The 23,331-nt window shown below is 44.2% G+C and overlaps 1 protein-coding gene across 1 annotated transcript; it reads left to right on the top strand.

Annotated features, from left to right (window-relative positions):
- Window positions 1–6,551: 6,551 nt before the first annotated feature.
- LOC133418524 (uncharacterized) lies at window positions 6,552–20,085 on the top strand. The gene is made up of 6 exons (XM_061707258.1): window positions 6,552–6,665; window positions 10,853–11,152; window positions 14,852–15,139; window positions 15,256–15,390; window positions 15,847–15,870; window positions 16,947–20,085. Exons 1-6 carry the CDS (start codon window positions 6,617–6,619, stop codon window positions 16,958–16,960), a joined length of 810 nt encoding a protein of 269 aa, XP_061563242.1. The 5' UTR covers window positions 6,552–6,616; the 3' UTR covers window positions 16,961–20,085.
- Window positions 20,086–23,331: the final 3,246 nt, after the last annotated feature.

The raw sequence follows: 23,331 nt of genomic DNA, 5'->3' as shown, positions 1-23,331 counted from the left end.
TTCAGACCAGCTGCTCTGGTCTGGTCCTGCAGCTATGACTACTAACACACTAGTTGCACTAACTAGAGGTTTACTAAACACTTATTGACACAGGAAGTGAAGAAGCGGGGAGACTATTTAGCTAATCAGAATGCAGAACACAATGCACAATGCAAATCCGTGAAGCAGCGAGACGTGAAAAGTAAACTGCGTTATGGCGAGAGATTACTTATAACACTTGCCTTCATAAGGATAAAGTTGTTTAAAAAATTAAAAAATAAAAGAATTAGTCCCTTCTCCCCTTGTGCGTCTGCCTGTCATGCACAGGTACGCGCGCGCGCATACTGTTTGTTTACTTTTAGCCAGTTGTTGCAGCAGAAGTGTCACCTTAAATAAAGTTTTTGCATTTTGGATCGTTCAATGTGTACGCTCCGCTACCTGGACCCCGCACTTCGTCTTGTTTGTCGTCGTCTTGAACGATACTCCGCAACCTTCTTGGTTCTCGGGGGCCGTTGACTTTGCCCTGTTGCCCTGTTGCCCTTAAGCCCATCTTCTTCCCTTGAGCAAATATTTCCCTTTTACATGTTTCCTCCTGTCTTCAACACCTTTCTTCTCCCATCATCTCAAGAATGTTTGGGCTACGTTTGACCATTTTCTTCAGATTTCCACCTGACTTTAGCAATTTCTTTGATTTTCAACACACAGAAGTTTTTTAAGCAAGGTTCAGCTAATCAGCGTTCAACCCTGCACTTCTACTGACGTCTTTACTCTGATGTTCTCATCACTCTGGAACAGAGTCAGTCTGAATCAGAATCAGAAAAAGCTTTATTGCCAAGTCAGACATAATCAGACGAGAGAAACTTGACTCCGGTTCACACCGCTGGCACCATTTGCACCATTTGTACGCCATTTCTTGGAGGAAGGATGACATTGGGATGGAGGAGGAAAAAAAAAGGCATCTTCACACTGTGTATTAAATACCCTGTGTCAAGGTGCAAAAAAAACCCTTAGCACAGAAAAGCAACATACACACAGCAAAACAACATCATAACTTGCATGGGTATGGGGGGTGGGCAAGCCGGGCGGGGGTGGGGGCTGGATCCCAACACAGTTCATCCAAGTGAGGGCCGCGGCTTTGTGGCACTCGAAACCGGAGACCGTGTCAGGGGGGCTGATAAGAGGGGAGCCGGGGAAGGCGGTGAACATGAGGGAGGTGTGTTATCAGTAAGTGTGTGTGTGTGAGCGGTAAGTCTGTGAACTTTGCCCCAGAGCTGCTCCTCAGCCATTGTCCTTCATGTTATCAGACGGCTCGGTACAGTTCTGATACTAGTCCACAGATGTCCTGGAAGGGGAGGGCTAGTGGGGGGGAGAGTGTCTTGTTTTCATTCCTCCAGGGAGATTGTGACTGGAGCAGCCTGCCAAGCTGCCCTGTCTAGGTCAGATTATAGAATCAACAATGTATTGAAAAAAAGGCAGATTACCAGTAATTTTCCGTCTGCCTTAAGTCTCTGGTTCATCAATGGCGACTCCAATCAAACAAATTTGTGGTTGTAGCACGGCAAGTGCCACGGGCCCTGACCGACAGGATGGAGAGGACACGGAGTTAGTGCAGAACACCAGAAACCCTCACACGTGCCCAAGCACCTTCACACAGCTTCAGCTTCATCATTCCCCTTGCTGCTGTCCAGCTCTGCCTTTTAAGGCAGGCAGGGTGGAGAGCGGCCGCCACTCAGACGGATGGGACACAGGTGCGTGTGTCCCATCAACCTCTCCACCCTGCCACAGTGGTCAATTCCCAAGACGAGCTTCCAACTTCTCCAAGGTCTTTTCCATCTTGCCAATTAGATCAAAAACTGCCGCCAGCCTGCGCTTCTGCTCAAGATCCGCATCCAGCTTGCGATTTAGCTCTCCCAGCGTTAGAGTCTGAGTGGTGGTCGCAGAGCTTATCCCGTCAGCCACGTCGGGCAGATCTGAGAGGGCCAGAACAGCTGTCAACGACTTACGCATTTGTCGATATGCCAGGAATCCGCCAGCTCCAAAAAGCAGAAATCCTGCTATCATGAATTCAATTATGAAGGCATCTTCAACGTCCTCGACCGACAGAATCGACAGACACACAATCCTCCAATGTTTCCAGGAGTCCATCACGTATAAAAAAAAAATGTCCCATCGGGGCAGGAGGGCTCCCTTGTCCCCTGACTTCTCGTCGCAAAAATTTGGTCAATTGTGCTGAGAGACCAGTTAACCAATTCCATGATTGTAGAGTTTCGGAGGATGTGAAAAAGAGAGGCTCTAAGACCAGAAAAAAAGCAGGCAAAAAGCAGCAGCAGGGCAGATAAGGAGGGAGAGGGAGCAGAAAAGCGTCCGCCTTCACCGAGAGCCGGAAGAAGACTGGACTCATGAGATCACGTGACCTCATGAGATCACATGACCTTCCTCCATTTCTGCAGAGTCCAATGTTCAGGTGTGCTTTTATTTATTTTCTCTTTACAGATCATCGTCATCAATGACTTCCTCAAAGATCATGGTTGATCAAAATCCTTTCACGATTTGAAAATGTGTTTTGGGAAAATTTTTACTTATTTCTCAACGAGAATCTAGTTTTCGAGGATGTTGGAAAACTATGAAGTTGTGTGTTTATCCAATTCAACCATTTGTCAAAAGAAGTTGTGTATTTGTGTTTGAAGCCATCTTATGACAAAAACTCATACAATTATACAAGATTACGAGGAGTATCTGACACCTCCAAGCGTTTGTGAGACTGCCCCCAAGTGGCAGCGGCAGGATATAACATGTTTTCTACAATTTCCAACTCAGAGCTGCTACACGACCATCTTCAAACCCTTAGTGGACCACAAACATCACGAAATACACACAAGTTCATCTTTTAATAAACCTCTAACAGGACAAACATGAAAAAGAAGTTCATGTTTTGTTTCCCAGGTCAACAATGACCTCTCAGAAACGACAAGAACGTCTTTTAAGTTGAGGTACAACAAAAAGACAAAAACTGAATGTTCAGTCGAATACAATTAAACCTAAAAACAAGGAACTTTTTAAATGCTGCTTTTGCAGACATTTCATTTGTGTCGGTTATTTTCCAAAGACAGTTTTAGCCTTTTGTGGCCCACAAAGAGGAAATAACACCATCACACACCTGCAGCAGAGAAAACCACCAGAACATGTGGTTATTTTTAAAAGATGGTCTGATGTTGTAACTTTATTGCCATATTAGTCCAGAATGCCCCTCCTTGAACCGTCACCTTACAAGACCTCTGAACTCATGACGTCATCTCTGTGCGCGCACTCTGTCCTCCGTTCAGTGAGCTCTTCAGCCGTATACTCTGGCTCAAAACGGTAAGGACGTCCATCATATTCAAAGTCGTCGTCCACAACCTCAGAATTTGACAAATATTCAGACATGTTTCAAATAACTAACAGTAAACTAACAGTAGAACTCCAGCTGTACACGGAGCTGTGTCTGGGATGCGCGCACAGAGATGACGTCATGAGTTCAGAGGTCTTGTTTACAAACTGATTTATTTGTTACACACACAGCCCCGGATGTAGACAACAGGTCCTGGAAGCAGATCTAGTGATTCATAAAAGAAATGAACGAGTTTCGCGGCAATCATGTGTTATTTAGACGCTGCATCGGCTGTGTCCCGCTGTGCCCCATGCGCTACCATTATATGGAGAAGCGGCTCGCACAAAACTCTTAATATCTTCCGAAGGACTCCAAATGACACCAAACTTGCCTGGGTGAGTATACGACCGTAAAAATTGCCAGAAATAAGGTCCAGGTTGTAAAAAACCGAACTTTCCCTTTAAAGGTTCTAGTTCTATCCAAGGATGTTAAAGGTTCTAGCTCTATCCAAGGATGTTAAAGGTTCTAGCTCTATCCAAGGATGTTAAAGGTTCTAGCTCTATCCAAGGATGTCGCCTCCGGAGTTCGGACAGGGAGATGGCGGCGTGTTAGGAAGTCGGAAAACCAAGATTCTAGATTCTACAATGGTTATAACATAAAAAATAAAACAAATGCAATGTAATATTACTTTAAAATACCTTTCAGACTGAACTGAACTTCTTAACTTCATGATGCGGTAAGTGACACATGTCTCACTTTACCTCAAACCATTTGTCTCATTTTACTCCACAGCCACCTTTTTAGAAAAAACACCCTCTCTAGCATTTCAGGCTAATCTTCAACGAGCATCAATCACACAGTGTTATATAATGGTAGTTCATGAACATGGATGATATAAGTTTTTTTACCTGAATCAATTTGTTTTGACACAATCGTTGATTAAGTTGATAGGAAGAAATGTTACTTTTTCATGCAAAAAAGATATTTTTATCAAAAAAGCATGCTTACCAAATCACCATGAGGTCCTTTTCTTCATAGCCATTGGGAAATGGGAGGAGCTTGAAAACATGATGGTCACTTGACCACAAATGTGTACCATTACTTAGATACAGGGGGTTGTCATTACCCGACGTGAGTCGCTGCCCGATTTGAGTCACACATGCGCAGTCGCTTGGACAAACTACAGTTACGTCACCAGACTTGATAGACAAGATCTAAACACACACTTGTTTTGATATACACTACTCACAATAAGTTAGGGATATTATTATTTACATGATTGCTTTTCCTATTTGGTCTGAATTTTAATGAAATAAGTAAAAGTTCCCTTTGATATCACTAATGATGAATGAGGAAGAAACACCATTTTCATTAGTTTAATATTACCCCCAAAATTTAGACAATAAAAATAGTCTCTCACAATATACCTAACTTATATATAAAGTGTGTGTGTTTAGATTAGGGCTGTGCGATTAATCGATTTTAAATCTAAATCGGATTTATTAATCACAATCGATGTTAAAAAAAGGAAAATCGGAAAATCGATTTTCCTTTTTTGCAGCTGGCTGCATTACAGACATTACATGACGTTTAGTCATCTTTATTTGGTCAAGAAAATTATAAATGTCACTTTACTAAACTCAAGGAGGATTTACAGGATCTTTCAACTGCACTTCATTCCCAATAGGGACATTTGTTTGCTATTTTTCTTTAAAAATAAAGATAAAATAAAAATAAGATGAGATAAGATAAAAATTTGAAACAATTTATTCCATTGTCTTTTGTAGTTTTACCAAAAAAATCGAAATCGAAAATTGGGTTTTCAGAGAAAAAAAATTGGGATTTTATTTTTGTCCAAAATCGCCCAGCCCTAGTTTAGATATGATCATATATAGAGAATGATGCATTGATATGTTCATATTTTTTCAGTTGGGAATGGTATAAACTAACACATTTTTAACATTACATTACAATCATTTTACATTCATAATGCAACTGCGCATGTGTGACTCTAATCGGGGAGCGACTCACATCGGGTAATGACAGGGGTGTCTCACATTACCCAACGTCTCACATTACCTCACCTTCCTGTGGAATGAGTGATGGTGTGGTGTGCTGGTGTAGTGTTTTACCAGTGGCAGGAAAAACGGACACATATTGTTTCATAGTGTATTATTATCAGGGGTGCAGATCCGATGTCAGGATTGGGGGGGACACCAATGTGATTTTAATTTTTAATTTTTTGCCAATATGCAACTCATACCAGGCCATAAATTGGTAAAGGCTTGCCAAAGAATACTGCACAGGGAATCCTTTATTGTGCTTACCTTTATTGTTTATTTGTCCTAAACAGCCAACAGTGTGTGTCACTGCTTACTTAACTGTTATATTCGTAAATCATAATTTTAGGGGTTTTGGGCATGTAGTGTCTACTCATCTCAAATTCTTCTCACCATCTTCCTTTTATCCTATGGGACTACTTTATGCACGATCAATTGATATATGGATGAAATATGGAGCCCTAAACAAGTTGTTTAAACTAACTGATCATGTTTTAACACAGTTATGGTGGTAAAAATTTAAAAAATATTAATTCAGACTAAAAAAAAAAATGTATGGAGTAGCAATACTTTCATTCTGTACAGTTCAAAACGCACTGTGGATGTATTTTTTTAGAAATATATTTTTAATAAATATTGTACATATTCAACATTTAAGTCTGAAAATACATTTGTTCAATTTTGAATAATTTAGGGTATTTTTATTGGGGGGGACAATTCATGTTTTTCAGAAATTGGGGGGGACATGTCCCCCCCGTCCCCCCTGGGATCTGCACCCATGATTATTATATTAAGTTACGAAATCTCATGGGATGTTAAACTATAGTATTATTATATTGTTATATATTATAGTATGGTGATATAATTTGGTTATATGTTATAATATTTTATAAAAATTATGTTATATTAAGATATTACTATATTATTATGGTATATTTATATTATATCGTGCTACACCACTCTATATGTTAATTATTTATTTATTCTCGAATTAATATTCTCAATTTATGTATTTACTTTCACCATCTTATTTACACACACAAACACACACATAAACTGATGTCGTCTTTTGTCGTTGTTTGCACTGTATGTTAATAAATAAAATAAAAAAATAAAAAACTCGCCCTGAAACAGGAAGTTACATCATCACACACAGACCTGCAGCCATGCCTGCAGCAGAGAAAGTAATTAGATTACTGACGGAGACAGAATGACAGCACAACTGCAGCTCTTCATCACCCTACTGCTTCACTTTGGAGGTAAAGATCAACTGTTTCGCCTGTTTCGGAGCTTTATGTGATTTAAACCAGGGTAGGGTCGCCACCTTTCGGGAATAGAAATACGGGACGTCCCGATTTCAGCGATTTTCCGAGCGCTAAAAAAAAGGGACATTCCCAAAACGTCTAAAATGCATAGAAATGTATATATTTTATATGGAAAAAATGGAAAATGGAAAAAAATGCTTTAATAGCATTGAACTTTCATGAGTGTACAGACAGCCTGAACCTGAGCATGGTCATCGTAAATGAAACAAAGTCTGCCTGCATTGGGCCGTTAAACAGAACCGCACCTTAATTAAATGACAGAACGACAAAAGCCAAGCAGCTCCTTGTCTTTCAGAACTGTCTGCTCAGAGTTCAGTGATGAGGAGCTCTCTTCATCAGCTACACTCAACTATTTGTTATCATTTTGATTATTTAATTCTTTATCAATTTCATAACATATTCAAATTTTTTTTGGGGGATTTTCATGAGCTGTGGGCCATAATCATCAAAATTATAACAAATAAAGGCTTGAAATATGTCACTTTGCATTAGTGATGCACCGAAATGAAAATTTGTGGCCGAAACCGAAACCGAAAAATAATAATAAACACTTGGCCGAATACCGAACAATACCGAACATGGTTCTTCGCAGTTTTTCATTTATTTTGCCAATTTTTTCACCATTGCATAAATCAAATAAATGTGATTTAGGCATGCTTTTAAAAGAAAAAAATCTTTTACAAAATTACAAGGTAGAAAACATTTGTTGAACATAAAAAACTGAACATTTTTTAATTTCCCAGCATTTCTTAAAGCAAAGAACAATAACTTAAAATAAATAAATTAGCATAATACATTTTGTGGCCATCTTTGAGCTTACGTTAGGCTTAACTGACTGAACATTGTAACATAGGCCTTAAAACAATAAAAATGCATTAAAGCGCTCAGGGTTTTTATCATTTCAAATGATAAATCAAACTTGTAGTGCTGAAAGACTTTGCAGATGTTTCCCCTCTAGATATTTGAGCAGAACATTCATGTCAAACAGCCATTCTTGTATTATTCTCTGCCACTCTAAAATACTTCCACACTGCTGACATGTTTGCACCACTTCACTCCACGCTCTTCCACGTTTGATTTCCTCATCTAAACGCACCTGTAATAGATTGATTTATGTTGTTTTGGTTCCACCTGCTGGTGAATGTTAGGTCAAATTCTTATGTGGTTAGTTTTTGGTTGGCCAACGATTTATGTTTGTGGTGCGCAACAGTTACGGAGCGGCCAGTCTATTCCTTATATTACAACGCCTTTATTAATTGTTCAGTTTTTTTCCCACTTATTCCACCGAATACCGAAAGTGTTTTTTTGCCATTTTCGGCCGAACAATTTCGGTTACCGAACAATCGGTGCATCACTACTTTGCATGTAGTGGGAAATAATATATTTGTTTCACCTTAAGTTGAATTTACTGAAACAAATTAAGTTTAGCAATATATTCAAATTTTCCCACCTTCACCTGTATATTAGTTAGTTTTAGTTAGTTTTATTTGGTCCATTAGTAAATCAAAACATGCACCACAGTAAAGCTGGATATATAAATAAATGAACCAGAAAAGGTGTAGACTGAAGCCGTAGCTTATATGATGCCTACCCTTTTTTACAATACATCACATCACATCACATCAAATCAAAATAAAAAGTATTACAGAGATCAATTACAACAAAAGCATGTGATATAGAGGATTTACAGGAGAAGCTGCTCTTGGTCATAGTTTATATTTATCAATTGCCCTAAGTTTAAACATTTTTTTTTGAATTTGCAGATAGAACTACACATTTTTAGCTCATCACAGAGACTATTTCACAAGTTTACCCCTTTAACAGAAACACATTTACTTCTAAAGTTTGTCCTTACCTTTATTTTTTTAAACATACAAGTTCCCCTGAGTTCATACCGACTTTCTCTGGGTAAAAACATTTCCTGAATGCAGTAAGGAAGTATGTTGTTGTGTGCTTTATACATTATAAGAGAAGTCCTTAGCTCAACTAGATCTACACATTTCAAGGTATTTAGTTTAATGAAGAGTGGGTTCGTTGGGTCGCAGTATTTTGAATTATTTACAATTCTTATGGCTCTCTTTTGTAATTTAATTATTGGATCAATATTTGTTATGTAAGTATTTCCCCATACCTCCACACAGTAAGTCATGTATGGAACATTGAGGGAACAGTACAGTATATAAGTGGATTTCTTATTGAAAAGTTATTTTGTCTTGTATATGATTGCAATGGTTTTGGACAATTTAGATTTAATATTGTTTAGTATGTGTTTTCCAATCAAGTTTATCATCAATTATCACGCCCAATAATTTATTTTCACATACTCGTTCAATTTCGACATCATTCATTTTGAGCTTAACTTTACAATTTACTTTTCGGTTACCAAAGATTATACATTTTGTTTTACTTAAATTCAGTGATAATTTATTGATATCAAACCAACTTTTAAGAACTTGCAACTCTTTTTCCACTGCACTCAAAAGCTGTTCCAAATGTGTACCAGAGCAATATATACTGGTATCGTCGGCAAACAACACAAATTTTAACAGTTTCGACACATTACAAATATCATTAATATACAAAATAAACAGTATGGGACCCAGCACAGATCCTTGTGGAACACCATATGTAACTTTTAATAAATTAGAATTTTCATTGTTCAGATGTACATATTGGAATCTGTCTTCCAGATTATGACCAATAAATGAGAGCATAATAAATGTCCCGTATCATACCATATCAAGCTCGGGGGATGTTTCAGGTATGAAGAACTGTGCAACAGATGTCTGGCTCTTCTGGGATGTTATATTACGTTTGTGGAGGTTCCTGCAGCATGCTGTCTGACACACCTCCGGGAGACCTCTGCTTCCTCTTTTTGTGTTGCCATGAAACCAAATATAACATTGAATTAAAGCTGTAAGCAGTGATGAACGGCCCTCCACCCATGTGCACGTTCAGGCTGCAGTGGAAGCTTGTTTGACTTGCATGTAGATTCTTCAGGCCTGGACTTTTAGCGGATGAAACCACCCACGACTCTCTATATTAAACCATTCAAAAGTTATGGCAGAAAGTAGGAACCTTCAGATATTGACCAATCAGAAGAAGGGGCGGGGCTAATTTGCACCAATTATGTAAGGACTCAAAACCGAGTCAGATGACACCACCCACGACTCTCAATGTCATACCATTCAAAAGTTATGGCAGAAAGTAGGAACTATCAAATATGGACCAATCAGATGAAGGGGGGTGCGCTTTGGCATCTATCGTCGCCACGGTAACGTGTTTGACTGAGAAAAGTAATGCGCATCGTCGCAGGATGGAGACGCACATTTTGATGTATAAAACACACCTGGGTGCACGTTACGGTTCTGGACGTATTAAGAAGAAGAAATGGAATAAATTGCACCAAAATGACACGATTAATTCAAAATGGCCGACTTCCTGTTCGGTTTCGGCCATGGCGCCAAGATACTTTTCTTTAAGTTGCGACATGATACAGGTGTGTACCGATTTTCGTGCATGTACGTCAAACCGTATTGTGGGGCTTGGGGCACAAAGTTTTCTAGAGGGCGCTGTTGAGCCATTAGGCCACGCCCATTAATGCAAACCATTAAATATCACTTGGTGCAAAATTTGGTGACTTTTGGGGCACGTTTAGGGGGGCAAAAAGGCCATCATTTCGTTGGAAGAAGGAGGGAAAAAAAAAAATTCCTACAGATACAATAGGGCGTTCGCCATGTCAGTGCTTGGGCCCTAATTAAAAGAAACCGAGTCATGTTCATTTTTTATGAACTTTAACCACAAAACAAGTTTGTTTTAACGATAAACACTTGCACATATGATGGTGGACTTCGGCCCGGGTCCTGCAAAGCTGCTTCCCTGCAGGTTTCACATGTTTCCCTGATTCAGCAAAACCCTGAGGGCGTCCAAATTGTGCAACAGTCCGGCTTGTGTCACCCCTGATACATGGACATATACTGATGAAAAATGAATTGAAAATTATTCTATCAAGTGGAGGTTATTGAATGTTGCTTTTGTGTTGACAAACCTAAATAGGTTGAATATGTTTTTTGGGTCAGGTTGATGTGTGAAGTGTAAAACTTTTGTGTTTTTCTCTGCAGCAGGAATCAGTGATGGAATCGTTCTCCATCGCAGAGCTGGAGATGACGTCGTCTTACCGCCTGACTTTGATTCACATTACCCATGTTCTGATGTTGACTGGCTTCTTTACAATCCATATATAAATTTCATCGTTAGTAATGGAAGTATTGTGAAGACGTCGCCTGGAGCTGACAAGATCAGTTTGAGCAGTAACTGCTCTCTGATCATCAACAACATCACTGCTGAAAATGCTGGTCTTTACAACTGTAGGGTTAGAAAAACTGTTGGTCCCACATCTATGTTTCTGAATGTTTTAACAGGTGAGTGTTTTGACTTAATAACATCCAGACTGTCAGTTTGAATCCTCCTCATCAACTCTGAGTGAAACGCTGTTAAAAGCTTGTGTGGATTTGTCAGTGACATGAACGTCTGGTGTGTTTGGGATCGTCCTCAACATGATGGATCCTCTCAGAGGAACTGGACCACAAACACCTGACGTTTATTTACACGTTTACTCACTCACTCATCTTCTTCCGCTTATCCGTTCCCGGGTCGCGGGGGCAGCAGCCTCAGCAGGGATGCCCAGATTTCCTTCACCCCGGACATTTCCTCCAGCTCTTCCGGCGGGAGTCCGAGGCGTTCCCAGGCCAGCCGAGAGACAAAGTCTCTCCAGCGTGTCCTGGGTCTTCCCCGGGGTCTCCTCCCGGTGGGACATGCCTGGAACACCACCCTAGGGAGGAGGGACATGCCTGGGACATGCCTGGAACTCCTCCCTAGGGAGGAGGGACATGCCTGGAACACCTCCCTAGGGCGGCGTCCGGGAGGCATCCGGTACAGATGCCCAAGCCACCTCAGCTGACTCCTCTCAATGTGAAGGAGCAGCGGCTCGACTCCGAGCTCCTCCCGGGTGACCGAATCCTCACCCTATCTCTAAGGGAGCGTCCAGCCACCCTGCGGAGGAAACTCATCTCTAAGGGAGGAAACTCATCTCTAAGGGAGCGTCCAGCCACCCTGCGGAGGAAACTCATCTCGGCCGCTTGTATCCGCGATCTCGTCCTTTCGTGACTACCCAAAGTTCATGACCATAGGTGAGGGTAGGCGCGCAGATTGACCGGTAAATCGAGAGCGTCGCCTTTCGACTCAGCTCCTTCTTCACCACGACGGTCCAGTACATCGACCGCATAACTGCGGACGCTGCACCGATCCGTCTGTCAATCTCACGCTCCATCGTTCCCTCACTCGTGAACAAGATCCCGAGATACTTGAACTCCTCCACCTGAGGCAGGACTTCTCCACCCACCCGGAGAAGGCATGCCACCCTTTTCCGATGGAGAACCATGGCCTCGGTTTGGGAGGTGCTGATTCTCATCCCTGCCGCGTCGCACTCGGCCTCAAACCGCCCCATCACATGCTGAAGGTCCCGGTCCGAAGAAGCCAACAGGACAACATCATCCGCAAAAACCAGAGATGAAATCCTGAGGTTCCCAAACCGGATCCCCTCCGGCCCCTGGCTATGCCTAGAAATCCTGTCCATAAAAATTATGAACAGGACCGGTGACAAAGGGCAGCCCTGCCGGAGTCCAACATGCACCGGGAACAAGTCTGACTTACTGCCGGCAATGCGAACCAGACTCCTGCTTCGATCATACAGAGACCGGACAGCCCTTAGTAGAGGGCCCCGGACTCCATATTCACTCAGCACCCCCCACAGAATGACACGAGGGACACGGTCAAATGCCTTCTCCAGATCCACAAAACACATGTAGACTGGTTGGGCAAATTCCCATGAACCCTCGAGCACCCTGCGGAGGGTGTAGAGCTGGTCCAGTGTTCCACGACCGGGACGAAAACCGCATTGTTCCTCCTGAATCCGAGGTTCAACTATCGGCCGTATTCTCCTCTCCAGTACCCTGGCGTAGACTTTCCCCGGGAGGCTGAGAAGTGTGATCCCCCTGTAGTTGGAACACACTCTCCGGTCCCCCTTTTTAAACAGAGGGACCACCACCCCGGTTTGCCACTCCAGCGGTACTGTCCCCTTCCTCCATGCGATGTCGCAGAGGCGTGTCAACCAAGACAGCCCTACGACATCCAGAGACTTGAGGTACTCAGGGCGAATCTCATCCACCCCCGGTGCCACTGAGGAGCTTACGAACTACCTCAGTGATCTCGGCTTGGGTGATGGATGAGCACGTCTCCGAGCCCCAACCCTCTGCTTCCTCAGTGGAAGGCATGTCAGTCGGGTTGAGGAGATCCTCGAAGTATTCCTTCCACCGTCCGACAATGTCCCCAGTCGAGGTCAACAGCTCCCCACCAGCACCATAAATGGTGCCGGCAGAGTACTGCTTCTCCCTTCTGAGGCGCCTAACGGTCCTCCAGAATTTCCTCGAGGCCGACCGAAAGTCTTCCTCCATGGCCTCCCCGAACTCCTCCCAGACCCGAGTTTTTGCCTCCAGGACTGCCCGAGCTGCGGCTCGCTTGGCCTGCCGGTATCCAATCTACTGCGTCAGGAGTCCCACCGGCCAACATAGCCCGGTAGGACTCCTTCTTCAGTCTGACGGCATCCTGTACTTCCGGTGTCCACCACTGTGTTCTAGGATTGCCGCCACGACAGGCACCGGAGACCTTGTGACCACAAGGCAGAGAACATGGTCCACTCTGACTCAATGTCCCCCGCCTCCCCCGGGGTCCGAGAGAAGCTCTCTCGGAGGTGGGAGTTGAAGATGTCCTTGACAGAGGGATCAGCCAGACGTTCCCAACAGACCCTCACAATCCGTTTGGGTCTGCCCGGTCTGTCCAACCTCCTCCTCCGCCAGCGCATCCAACTCACCACCAGGTGGTGATCAGTTGACAGCTCAGCCCCTCTCTTCACCCGAGTGTCCAAGACATGCGGCCGAAGGTCAGATGAAACGACAACAAAGTCGATCATTGACCTCTGGCCTAGGGTGTCCTGGTGCCACGTGCACTGATGGACACCCTTATGCCTGAACATGGTGTTCGTGATGGACAAGCTGTGACTCGCACAGAAGTCCAACAACAAAACACCACTCGGGTTCAGATCGGGGAGGCCGTTCCTCCCAATCACGCTTCTCCATGTATCACTGTCGGAGTACTAGGCCGGGTACTCCGCACTGCTGTTCGGCCCGTAGGCACAAACGACAGTGAGAGACCTTTTCCCGACCCGAAGGCGCAGGGAAACGACCCTCTCGTTCACCGGGGTGAACTCCAACACATGGCGACTGAGCTGGGGGGCTATAACCAAGCCCACACCAGCCCGCCGCCTCTCACCCTGGGCAACTCCAGAGTAGTGGAGGGTCCAGCCCCTTTCAACGAGCTGGGTTCCAGAGCCCAAGCTATGTGTGGAGGTGAGCCCGACTATCTCTAGCCGGTATCTCTCAACCTCACGCACAAGCTCCGGCTCCTTCCCCCCCAGCGAGGTGACATTCCATGTCCCCACTGTGAGGGTTTTGGTCCAGGGATTGGGTTGTCGAGGCACCCCGCCACGACTGCTACCCAGCCCACATTGCACCGGCCTTTCATGGACCTTCCTGCGGGTGGTGGGCCTACGGGAAGGCGGGCCCACGTCGCCGTTTCGGGCTGAGCCCGGCCGGGTCCCACGGGCAAAGACCCGGCCACCAGGCGCTCGCCAATGAGCCCCAACCCCAGGCCTGGCTCCAGGGATGGGCCCCGGTGACGCCGATCCGGGCGACGTAACGGTCCTTTGCTTTTTCTTTACCATGATGAGGTTGTGAACCGCTCTTAGTCTGGCCCGTCACCCAGGACCTGTTTGCCATGGGAGTCCCTACCAGGGGCGAAAGTGCCCCCGACAACATAGCTCCTAGGATCACTCGGGCACACAAACCCCTCCACCACAGTAAGGTGGCGGTTCAAGGTGGCGGTTCAATTTACACGTTTAAATATTTGATTTTTCCATCAGACAATCACTCTAAAAACTGGATCAGTAAAATGAGGAGTTTCTCATATTCAAGTGGCTGAAATAACAGTTATTTGTTTTGTTCCAGTCTCTCCGTATCAACCACATGGGGATCCAGGAAGGGATGAAGATGTGACATTACGCTGTTCTCTGAATAAATACCTTTATGGCTGTGAGAAGAACAGCATCATCTGGCTGGATGAGACAGGAACTGTGCTGGTTGGTGAAGGTGATGGGTTTGTGTCTGGAGGACAGGAGAGCTGTGTTCATTATCTGATTGTGAAATATCAGAAAGGCTCCAAGAGAAGATTCACCTGCCGGGTTGTTGATGGATGGAGAGTGAAGATAGAGTCTGAATACACGCTGGACTTTACAGGTAAGACCCTGAAATCATGAAGATAATAAAAACTGTCTGTCGTCATTCAGACTATACACTTTTAATGAGTGTTAATATTGACTTTCTGACCATTTTGTTGAATCTTTTGGTTCCAGATTCCAGTCCGATCGATACCGTATTGATAATTGAATGGGTGTTTGGGGGGCTGATGGTGGTTCTGGTCATCATCGCTATGTTTCCCATCATTTACAGGATGAAAGTTAAAATGAACAATCCCAATAATCAAACAGGTGTGTCTGTCAGGTTGTTATTTAGTTTCTGAAGTTAGATTGAGTTGAACTCTGAAACAAAATCAACAAACACCGTTTTCTCAAACTGGAATAAAGCAGTTAAAGATGTGATTGTTTGTGAAAATGGCGTGGAGACTGGTGGACAACATCCTCTGGATCTGAGAGTCAGTGAGAGTCTGAGATGTTGGATTTCATCTGCTGGTTTTGAAAGAACTACTGCAGGATAAAATGATCTAAACTAGACTTGAAGAGAAGATGTCATAGCTGCACATGTAGAGAAAAGAGGAAGTAGAAACTATTTCTTCCCTCCAGCATCACTGGAAATGTAACATCAGTGACTTATTAATGAATAAGTTAATCAGAAGTTATATTATTCTTCATAAAAATGACAGAATAAAGATAATAAATGTGTAATATTGTCAACTAACTCTAAGAATTTTACATTCTTTGTTCCAGATGTTCATTTGCCATGCAGCAGTAGTGAGTATCTTCACTAATATTTAATATTTTATATATATCTACCTACAAAATATAAATATGTATGAAATATCCATGTTCATCAAATGTTTCCTGTTTGTTCATTTCCATCCAGATTTCCAGCTGATTATTCTTGATTTTCTTTTAATAAACCTAAATACCATAGTCAATCATTACTGTTGTCTTAGTTGACTAACAAGATGTTAAATAGACATTTATTGCCTCTAACTTCCATAAATGTTATTAATGGATGATTTTCTGGTTTTCATTCAGATATTGATATTAGAAGGGTTTATAATTTTAGATTGTAGCAAGGCTAGTGCTACGGGGGTCGACCAACAGGACAGAGGACACAGGGTTTCGTGCAGGAAACAGGTTTATTTACCCCTCTTTCACCCAGACACACGTGTCAGCAGCTTTCTCCCAGCACCCGTTTTGCTGGTGTGCAGCTGCTCCTTATGAAGGTGGGCAGGGTGGAGAGGCCGATTGGGCACAGGTGTGGGTCGCGCTGTGGGTCCCGCCGTCGCTGGAGCTGCCTAAGAAGCCGTCGCTTGGCGGTCTGCAGCCTCTGCCTCACGGCCTGCGGGCTGCTGCGCCACCAGTGCCTCCAGCGCTGCGATCTGCTGCTCCCACTGGCCCTGCAACAAGGCTGCCAGGTCTGCCAGCACCTGTGCCAGCGCCTCCAGGGTCCGCTCCCCGCATCCCTCCTCCATCCTTTCGGGCCCCACGTTGGGCGCCATTGTAGCAAGGCTAGTGCTACGGGGGTCACCTGACAGGACCGAGGACACAGGGTTTAGTGCAGGAACTCTTTATTCAATCGCACAGCCACACGTGCCCCAGCAGAACCTTCTCCCAGCAGAGCTCTTGCTGGTGTGCAGCTGCTCCTTATGAAGGCAGGCAGGGTGGAGAGGCCAATTGGGCACAGGTGTGCCCAATCGGCTGAGTCGCTGCTCCTCCACCCTGCCACATAGATCAATTTCTCAGGAACCATTAAGAAAGGTCCATTATCATGTAAATATATGTAAATCTCCCTCTTGTGGTGAAAACATGAATTACAATAACATTTTATGTTTCCACAGGTGAACAGGGATGAAGATGATGGTGATGTGGTGAACTATGAAGACGATGAAGCCCTGCCTGCTTCTGTCCGATCAACAGATCAATAAATAAGCTGTAAACCTCTAGTTAGTTTTCAATAAACCCTAACTAAACTATACTAACAATAAATCTAGTTAGAGTTAGTAAACATCTATTTAGTTTGTGTGTGTGATGGAAACATGTGATCTGGGTAGCAGTCGTGGCGGGGTGCCTCGACGACCCAATCCCTGTACCAAAACCCTCTCAGTGGGACATGGAATGTCACCTTGCTGGCGGGGAAGGAGCCGGAGCTTGTGCAGGAGGTTGAGAGATACCGGCTAGAGATAGTCAGGCTCACCTCCACACATAGCTTGGGCTCTGGAACCAGCTCCTTGAAAGGGGCTGGACCCTCCACTACTCTGGAGTTGCCCGGGGTGAGAGGCGGCGGGCTGGTGTGGGCTTGTTTATAGCCCCTCAGCTCAGTCACCATGTGTTGGAGTTCACCCCGGTGAACGAGAGGGTCGTTTCCCTGCGTCTTTTAGTCGGGAAAAGGTCTCTCACTGTTGTTTGTGCCTATGGGCCGAACAGCAGTGCAGAGTACCCGGACTTTTAGGAATCCCTGGGAGGAGTACTGGATAGTGCTCCAACTGGGGACTCCATTGTTCTACTGGGGGACTTCAACGCTCACTTGGGCAATGACAGTGATACCTGGAGACATTGCATGGAGGAAGGGGACAGTACCGCTGGAGTGGCAAACCGTGGTGGTGCCTCTTTTTAAAAAGGGGGACCGGAGAGTGTGTTCCAACTACCAACTATAGGGTGATCACACTTCTCAGCCTTCCCGGGAAAGTCTACGCCAGGGTACCGGAGAGGAGAATACGGCCGATAGTTGAACCTCGTATTCAGGAAGAAAACGGTTTTTGCAGGGTGCTCGAGGGTTCATGGGAATTTGCCCAACCAGTCTACATGTGCTTTGTGGAACTGGAGAAGGCATTTGACCGTGTCCCTCGTGCCATTCTGTGGGGGGTGCTGAGTGAGTATGGAGTCCGGGGCCCTCTATTAAGGGCTGTCTGGTCTCTGTATGATCGGAGTAGGAGTCTGGTTCGCATTGCCGGCAGTAGATCAGACTTGTCACCCCGTGCATGTTGGACTCCGGCAAGGCTGCCCTTTGTCACCGGCCCTGTTCATAATTTTGATGGACAGAATTTCTAGGCATAGCCAGGGGCCGGAGGGGATCCGGTTTGGGAACCACAGGATTTCGTCTCTGCTTTTTGCAGATGACGTTGTCCTGTTGGCTTCATCGGACCGGGACCTTCAGCATGTGCTGGGGTGTGACGCGGCAGGGATGAGAATCAGCACCTCCAAAACCGAGGCCATGGTTCTCCATCGGGAATGGGTGGCGTGCCTTCTCCGGGTGGGTGGAGAAGTCCTGCCTCAGGTGGAGGAGTTCAATTATCTCGGGGTCTTGTTCACGAGTAAGGGAAAGATGGAGCGGGAGATTGACAGAGGATCGACGTAGCGTCCGCAGTTATGCGGTCGATGTACCGGACCGTCGTGGTGAAGAAGGAGCTGAGTCGAAAGGCGACACTCTTGATTTACCGGTCAATCTACGCACCTACCCTCACCTATGGTCAAGATCACGGATACAAGCGGCCGAGATGAGTTTCCTCCGCAGGGTGGCTGGACGCTCCCTCAGCTGAGGTGGCTTGGGCATCTGTACCGGATCCTCCTGGACGCCTCCCTAGGGAGGAGTTCCAGGTATGTCCCACTGGGGGGAGACCCCGGGGAAGACCCAGGACATGCTGGAGAGACTATGTCTCTCGGCTGGCCTGGGAACGCCTCGGACTCCCCTCGGAAGAGCTGGAGGAAGTGTCTGGGGTGTAGTAAGTCTAGGCATCTCTGTTGAGACTGCTGCCCCCACGACCCGGGAACGGATAAGCGGCTGACGATGGATGGATGGATGGATGGGTGATCGAAACATTAGCGTTAGCCTGGCTACAGAGCAGCAGACGGATGTTTTGTCTCTGAAAGCTCAGCTCTGGCGTCACCGGGGGCCTGTTTATGAGAATCCTAGTGTTTAGTCTTCATCATTTTGTAATCTTCAAAAATACTATGCAGCTTTTACTCGGTGCCACTCCTTTATCGAGGCGCCTGATGGATGTTTGACCCACTTGCTAACGATGTATTAAATCTCCTAAACTGGGATCAACTCTCACGTCTTTATTCCTGATATTCTCATGCATATATTAATCATGTTTGTAAAATAGCATTTTTCCATCTCTTGTAATATCACAAAGATTAGGAACATCCTCTCTCAGAGTGTTGCGTGTTCTGACCTAGTTGGAACCACATTTTAGTTAAATATTTAGCCACTAGGGGGCACTTGTCTTATTTATGAGCCTCATGGTCTGTTTTGTACCACGTAGGCCGCCATCTTGGTTTTTCTTTATTGACAGTGAGTGATTGTAGAGCTGAGCAGGCAGGGGATCACATCCATCCTTTTTTGGGGAATCAGTTAAAGGAGCATGAGGCTCCTTTAAGAAATGAGACTCATTAGCGCCACCTTCGCCACGACGGCCGTCGGGGGTACTGCAGCCAACAGTGAAGCCGGCACGGGAGAACGCGCATGCAGCGTCATTTGACGTCACATCCGCAGGACAGCGCGGGAAATTCGGGCCCGGAATTGCAGCACATTTTGCAGCACACAGCCTGTTCAAGGCAACGGAGAGATACGCTAAAGGGCTCATTCGTTTTGGTTTGGAACGCTTCATCTGACATTATTACTAAAAAACGTAAAACTTTTACAACTTTTTTTCATAAATCCTGCCTCAATCCTGCCTCATGGTCCTTTAATGAAGGCATTGTCTGTAAGTACGGTTTTAAAATACATATATTATATTGACCAGGACTCCCTGGCAGAAGAGATATTTTATCTCAATGGGACTTTCCTGGATAAATAAAGGATAAATCAAATAAAATAAAATATTGAAGTTACATTTGTTTCAATCTGAACTTGTATTTTGTTTCTTGCTGTTCATCAGTTGTAGTTCAGTCAACTAAAATTATTTGTAGTGCTCTGTCAACTATATTGCAGCTTTATATTTGTAGCCTCACGTGCTTTATACCTTTAAGGTACCGTGAAATATGTTGATTGATGGGGTTTATCCAATAAGTGTTCATTGTTGTATTGTCTTTATTTCAGTTTTACCCAATTCATATGCTGTAATAAAGCCATCATTATTCGCTACAGTGTGTGGAAGGAGTTTTCTGTCTGCCTAGTTGAGGAAGGAGGACTCTTTTGACGAAGGCAGAACAACGCGCAAACACTAATTAATGCGTTTGTTTCCTCTAGACTACATCACTGTAATGTGTTATTAGCAGGATGTCCAAGTAATTTGCCAAATAGGCTACAGCTGATCCAAAATGCAGCAGCTGAGTGCTGACAGGAATCAGAGAGACCACGTCTCTCCAGTGTTAACGTCGCTCCATTGGCTACCCGTAAAACTCAGAATCCAATTCAACATTTTATTAATTGCGTATAAAGCCCAAGACGACTTAGCTCTGCAATATTTGCAAGACCTGATAGTGCCTTATGTTCCTAACAGAGTTCTGCGTTCTCAGAGTGCAGGTTTACTCGTAGTTCCTACATTTGGAGGATCCAAATGTAGATTTGGACGACGGGTCTTCTGCTACCAGGAACCGTTACTATGGAAACAACTTCCCGTTTGGGTTAAGGAGGCTGACACCACCATAACTCGATAGACCATGACATTATTTTGGGAAAGATGGAAAGGTATGGAGTCAGAGGGGTGGGACTGGAATGTCTGAAGAGCTACATTAGACATAGAAGCCAGTATGTTCAGGTGGGTGATGCCCTGTCCATGCCAGCAGACATCACATGTGGAGTGCCACAAAGGTCAATAGTTGGACCAAAATTATTTATTATGTACAGTGCATCCGGAAAGTATTCACAGCGCTTCACTTTTTCCACATTTTGCTATGTTACAGTCTTATTCTTAATTTGATTAAATTATTTTTTTCCTCAAAATTCTACACACAACACCCCATAATGGCAATGTGAAAAAGGTTTTTGGGAGATTTTTGCAAATTTATTAAAAATAAAAAACAAAGAAATCATATGTACATGTACAAGTATTCAAAGCCTTTGCTCAATACTTTGTTGATGCACCTTTGGCAGCAATTACAGCCTCAAGTATTTTTAATATAACGCCATAAGCTTGGCACAGCTATTTTTGGGCAGTTTTGCCCATTCCTCTTTGCAGCACCTCTCAAGCTCCATCAGGTTGGATGGGGAGCGTCGTTGCACAGCCATTTTCAGATCTCTCCAGAGATGTTCAATCGGATTCAAGTCTGGACTCCGGCTGGGCCACTCAAGGACATTCACAGAGTTGTCCTGAAGCCTTTGAAATCTGGCTGTGTGCTTAGGGTCGTTGTCCTGCTGAAAGATGAACTGTCGCCCCAGTCTGAGGTCAAGAGCGCTCTGGATCAGGTTTTCATTCAGGATGTCTCTGTAAATTGCTGCATTCATCTTTCCCTCAATCCTGACTAGTCTCCCAGTTCCTGGCGCTGAAAAATATCCACACAGCATGATGCTGCCACCACCATGCTTCACTGTATGGATGCTATTGGCCTGGTGATGAGCGGTGCCTGGTTTCCTCCAAACATGACGCCTGCTATTCACACCAAACAGTTCAATCTTCGTCTCATCAGACAAGATAATTTTGTTTCTCATGGTCTGGGAGTCCTTCAGGTGCCTTTTGGCAAACTCCAGCCGGGCTGCCATGTGCCTTTTACTAAGGAGTGGCTTCCGTCTGGCTACTCTACCATACAGGCCTGATTGGTGGATTGCTGCAGAGATGGTTGTCCTTCTGGAAGGTTCTCCTCTCTCCACAGAGGAACGCTGGAGCTCTGACACGGAGACCATAGGGTTCTTGGTCACCTCCCTGAGTAGGCCCTTCTCCGTGATCCAACTCTGAGGTGCAGATGTTCATAAACCTGGTGGCTGAGGAGAGAATTAAAAAGGGGATCTAGACGGGCGATAAGGAACGACCAGATCTACCAGGAGCTCTGTCATTTCTCAACTGCTCGCGGCTCCCAGCTGACTTTTGAGCAGCAGAGACAAAGTAAAATACATTTAAAAAGCGTTGCCGCTTGAAGCTTCTCTCACTCTCAAATTTAAAAATATTTATATATATTTTTTTTTTTTGTCTGCACACATATTAATGGTTAATACCATGCTGGTAAAAACCTGAGGCATATATATGTGCATTGTTACTATATTTAATATATATACATATATTTGCATACATACGCATACACACACATATATATATATATATATATATATATATATATATATATATATATATATATATATATATATATAAGTAAGTATGTAAAATTTATTTATAGAGCACTTTTCGTAGATACAATCACAAAGTGCTTTACATCAGGGATAAAATATATATATATATATATATATATATATATATATATATATATATATATATATATATATATATATATATACATATATATATACACATACAAACCCAGTGTTTTTTTTTGTTTGGTTCTTTTGGGGAGGGGGGTGACACCCGCTGATAAACCAGGAAACAAGAACACATGGAGGCACACGTCGAGCACTGGAGATATGCAACAAAAACCACAAACAAAACACGAAACCGAGCCGGTTTCTGAAATGGAGCCGACCAAAACACGAGCAGTAATCAACCCAAATCTCGAGATCCAATCACAGTCTGAGCTAAGCTACCGCGACTAAATAACCCCAAAAACTACAGAGCAAGCATGCAGGTGAACAAGCTAATGTGTACTGTATGTCTATGTGTGTGTGTGTGTGTATGTATATGTCTGTGTGGTTATGTGTGTATGTGTGTGTGTATGTTCCGTGTGTACCCAGGCGAACCCTGGTCACCCAGTCCGGGCCGGACATGTGGCCAGGACCAAAGGAGCGCCCCGAGCGGGCAGCTGGGGGGACCGGAGACGGGCCCGGAGAGAGGGAACCCCCTAACAGGGCGACACCCGCGTGGGCCCGACAACGGAGGGCCCCAGACCCAGGCATCCCATTCATTCATCCATTCATCTATCCGGTTTCTATAATAATAATAATAATAATAATCATAGGTTATCTACCAGTTTATTATTATTTATTCGAAACATTATTCTAGCAGGCATCCCACTGCCTTCTCAAATCAGATTAGTTATAGTGCAGATGTTCATCATTACATTACCAGAGCTTCAACTCAGCGTCAACTTACATTACCAAGACCAAGAACTAAATCAATGAAAAACACTTGTATATAGATCAATTTCATCATGGAACACTCTTTCTTTAAATATTAGGAG

Source organism: Cololabis saira, chromosome 18 (assembly GCF_033807715.1).
Source record: "Cololabis saira isolate AMF1-May2022 chromosome 18, fColSai1.1, whole genome shotgun sequence".
Classification (NCBI taxonomy): Eukaryota; Metazoa; Chordata; class Actinopteri; order Beloniformes; family Belonidae; genus Cololabis; species Cololabis saira.
The sequence above is the reverse complement of the archived record's forward strand: the minus strand, read 5'-3'. Positions and strand labels throughout refer to the sequence as shown.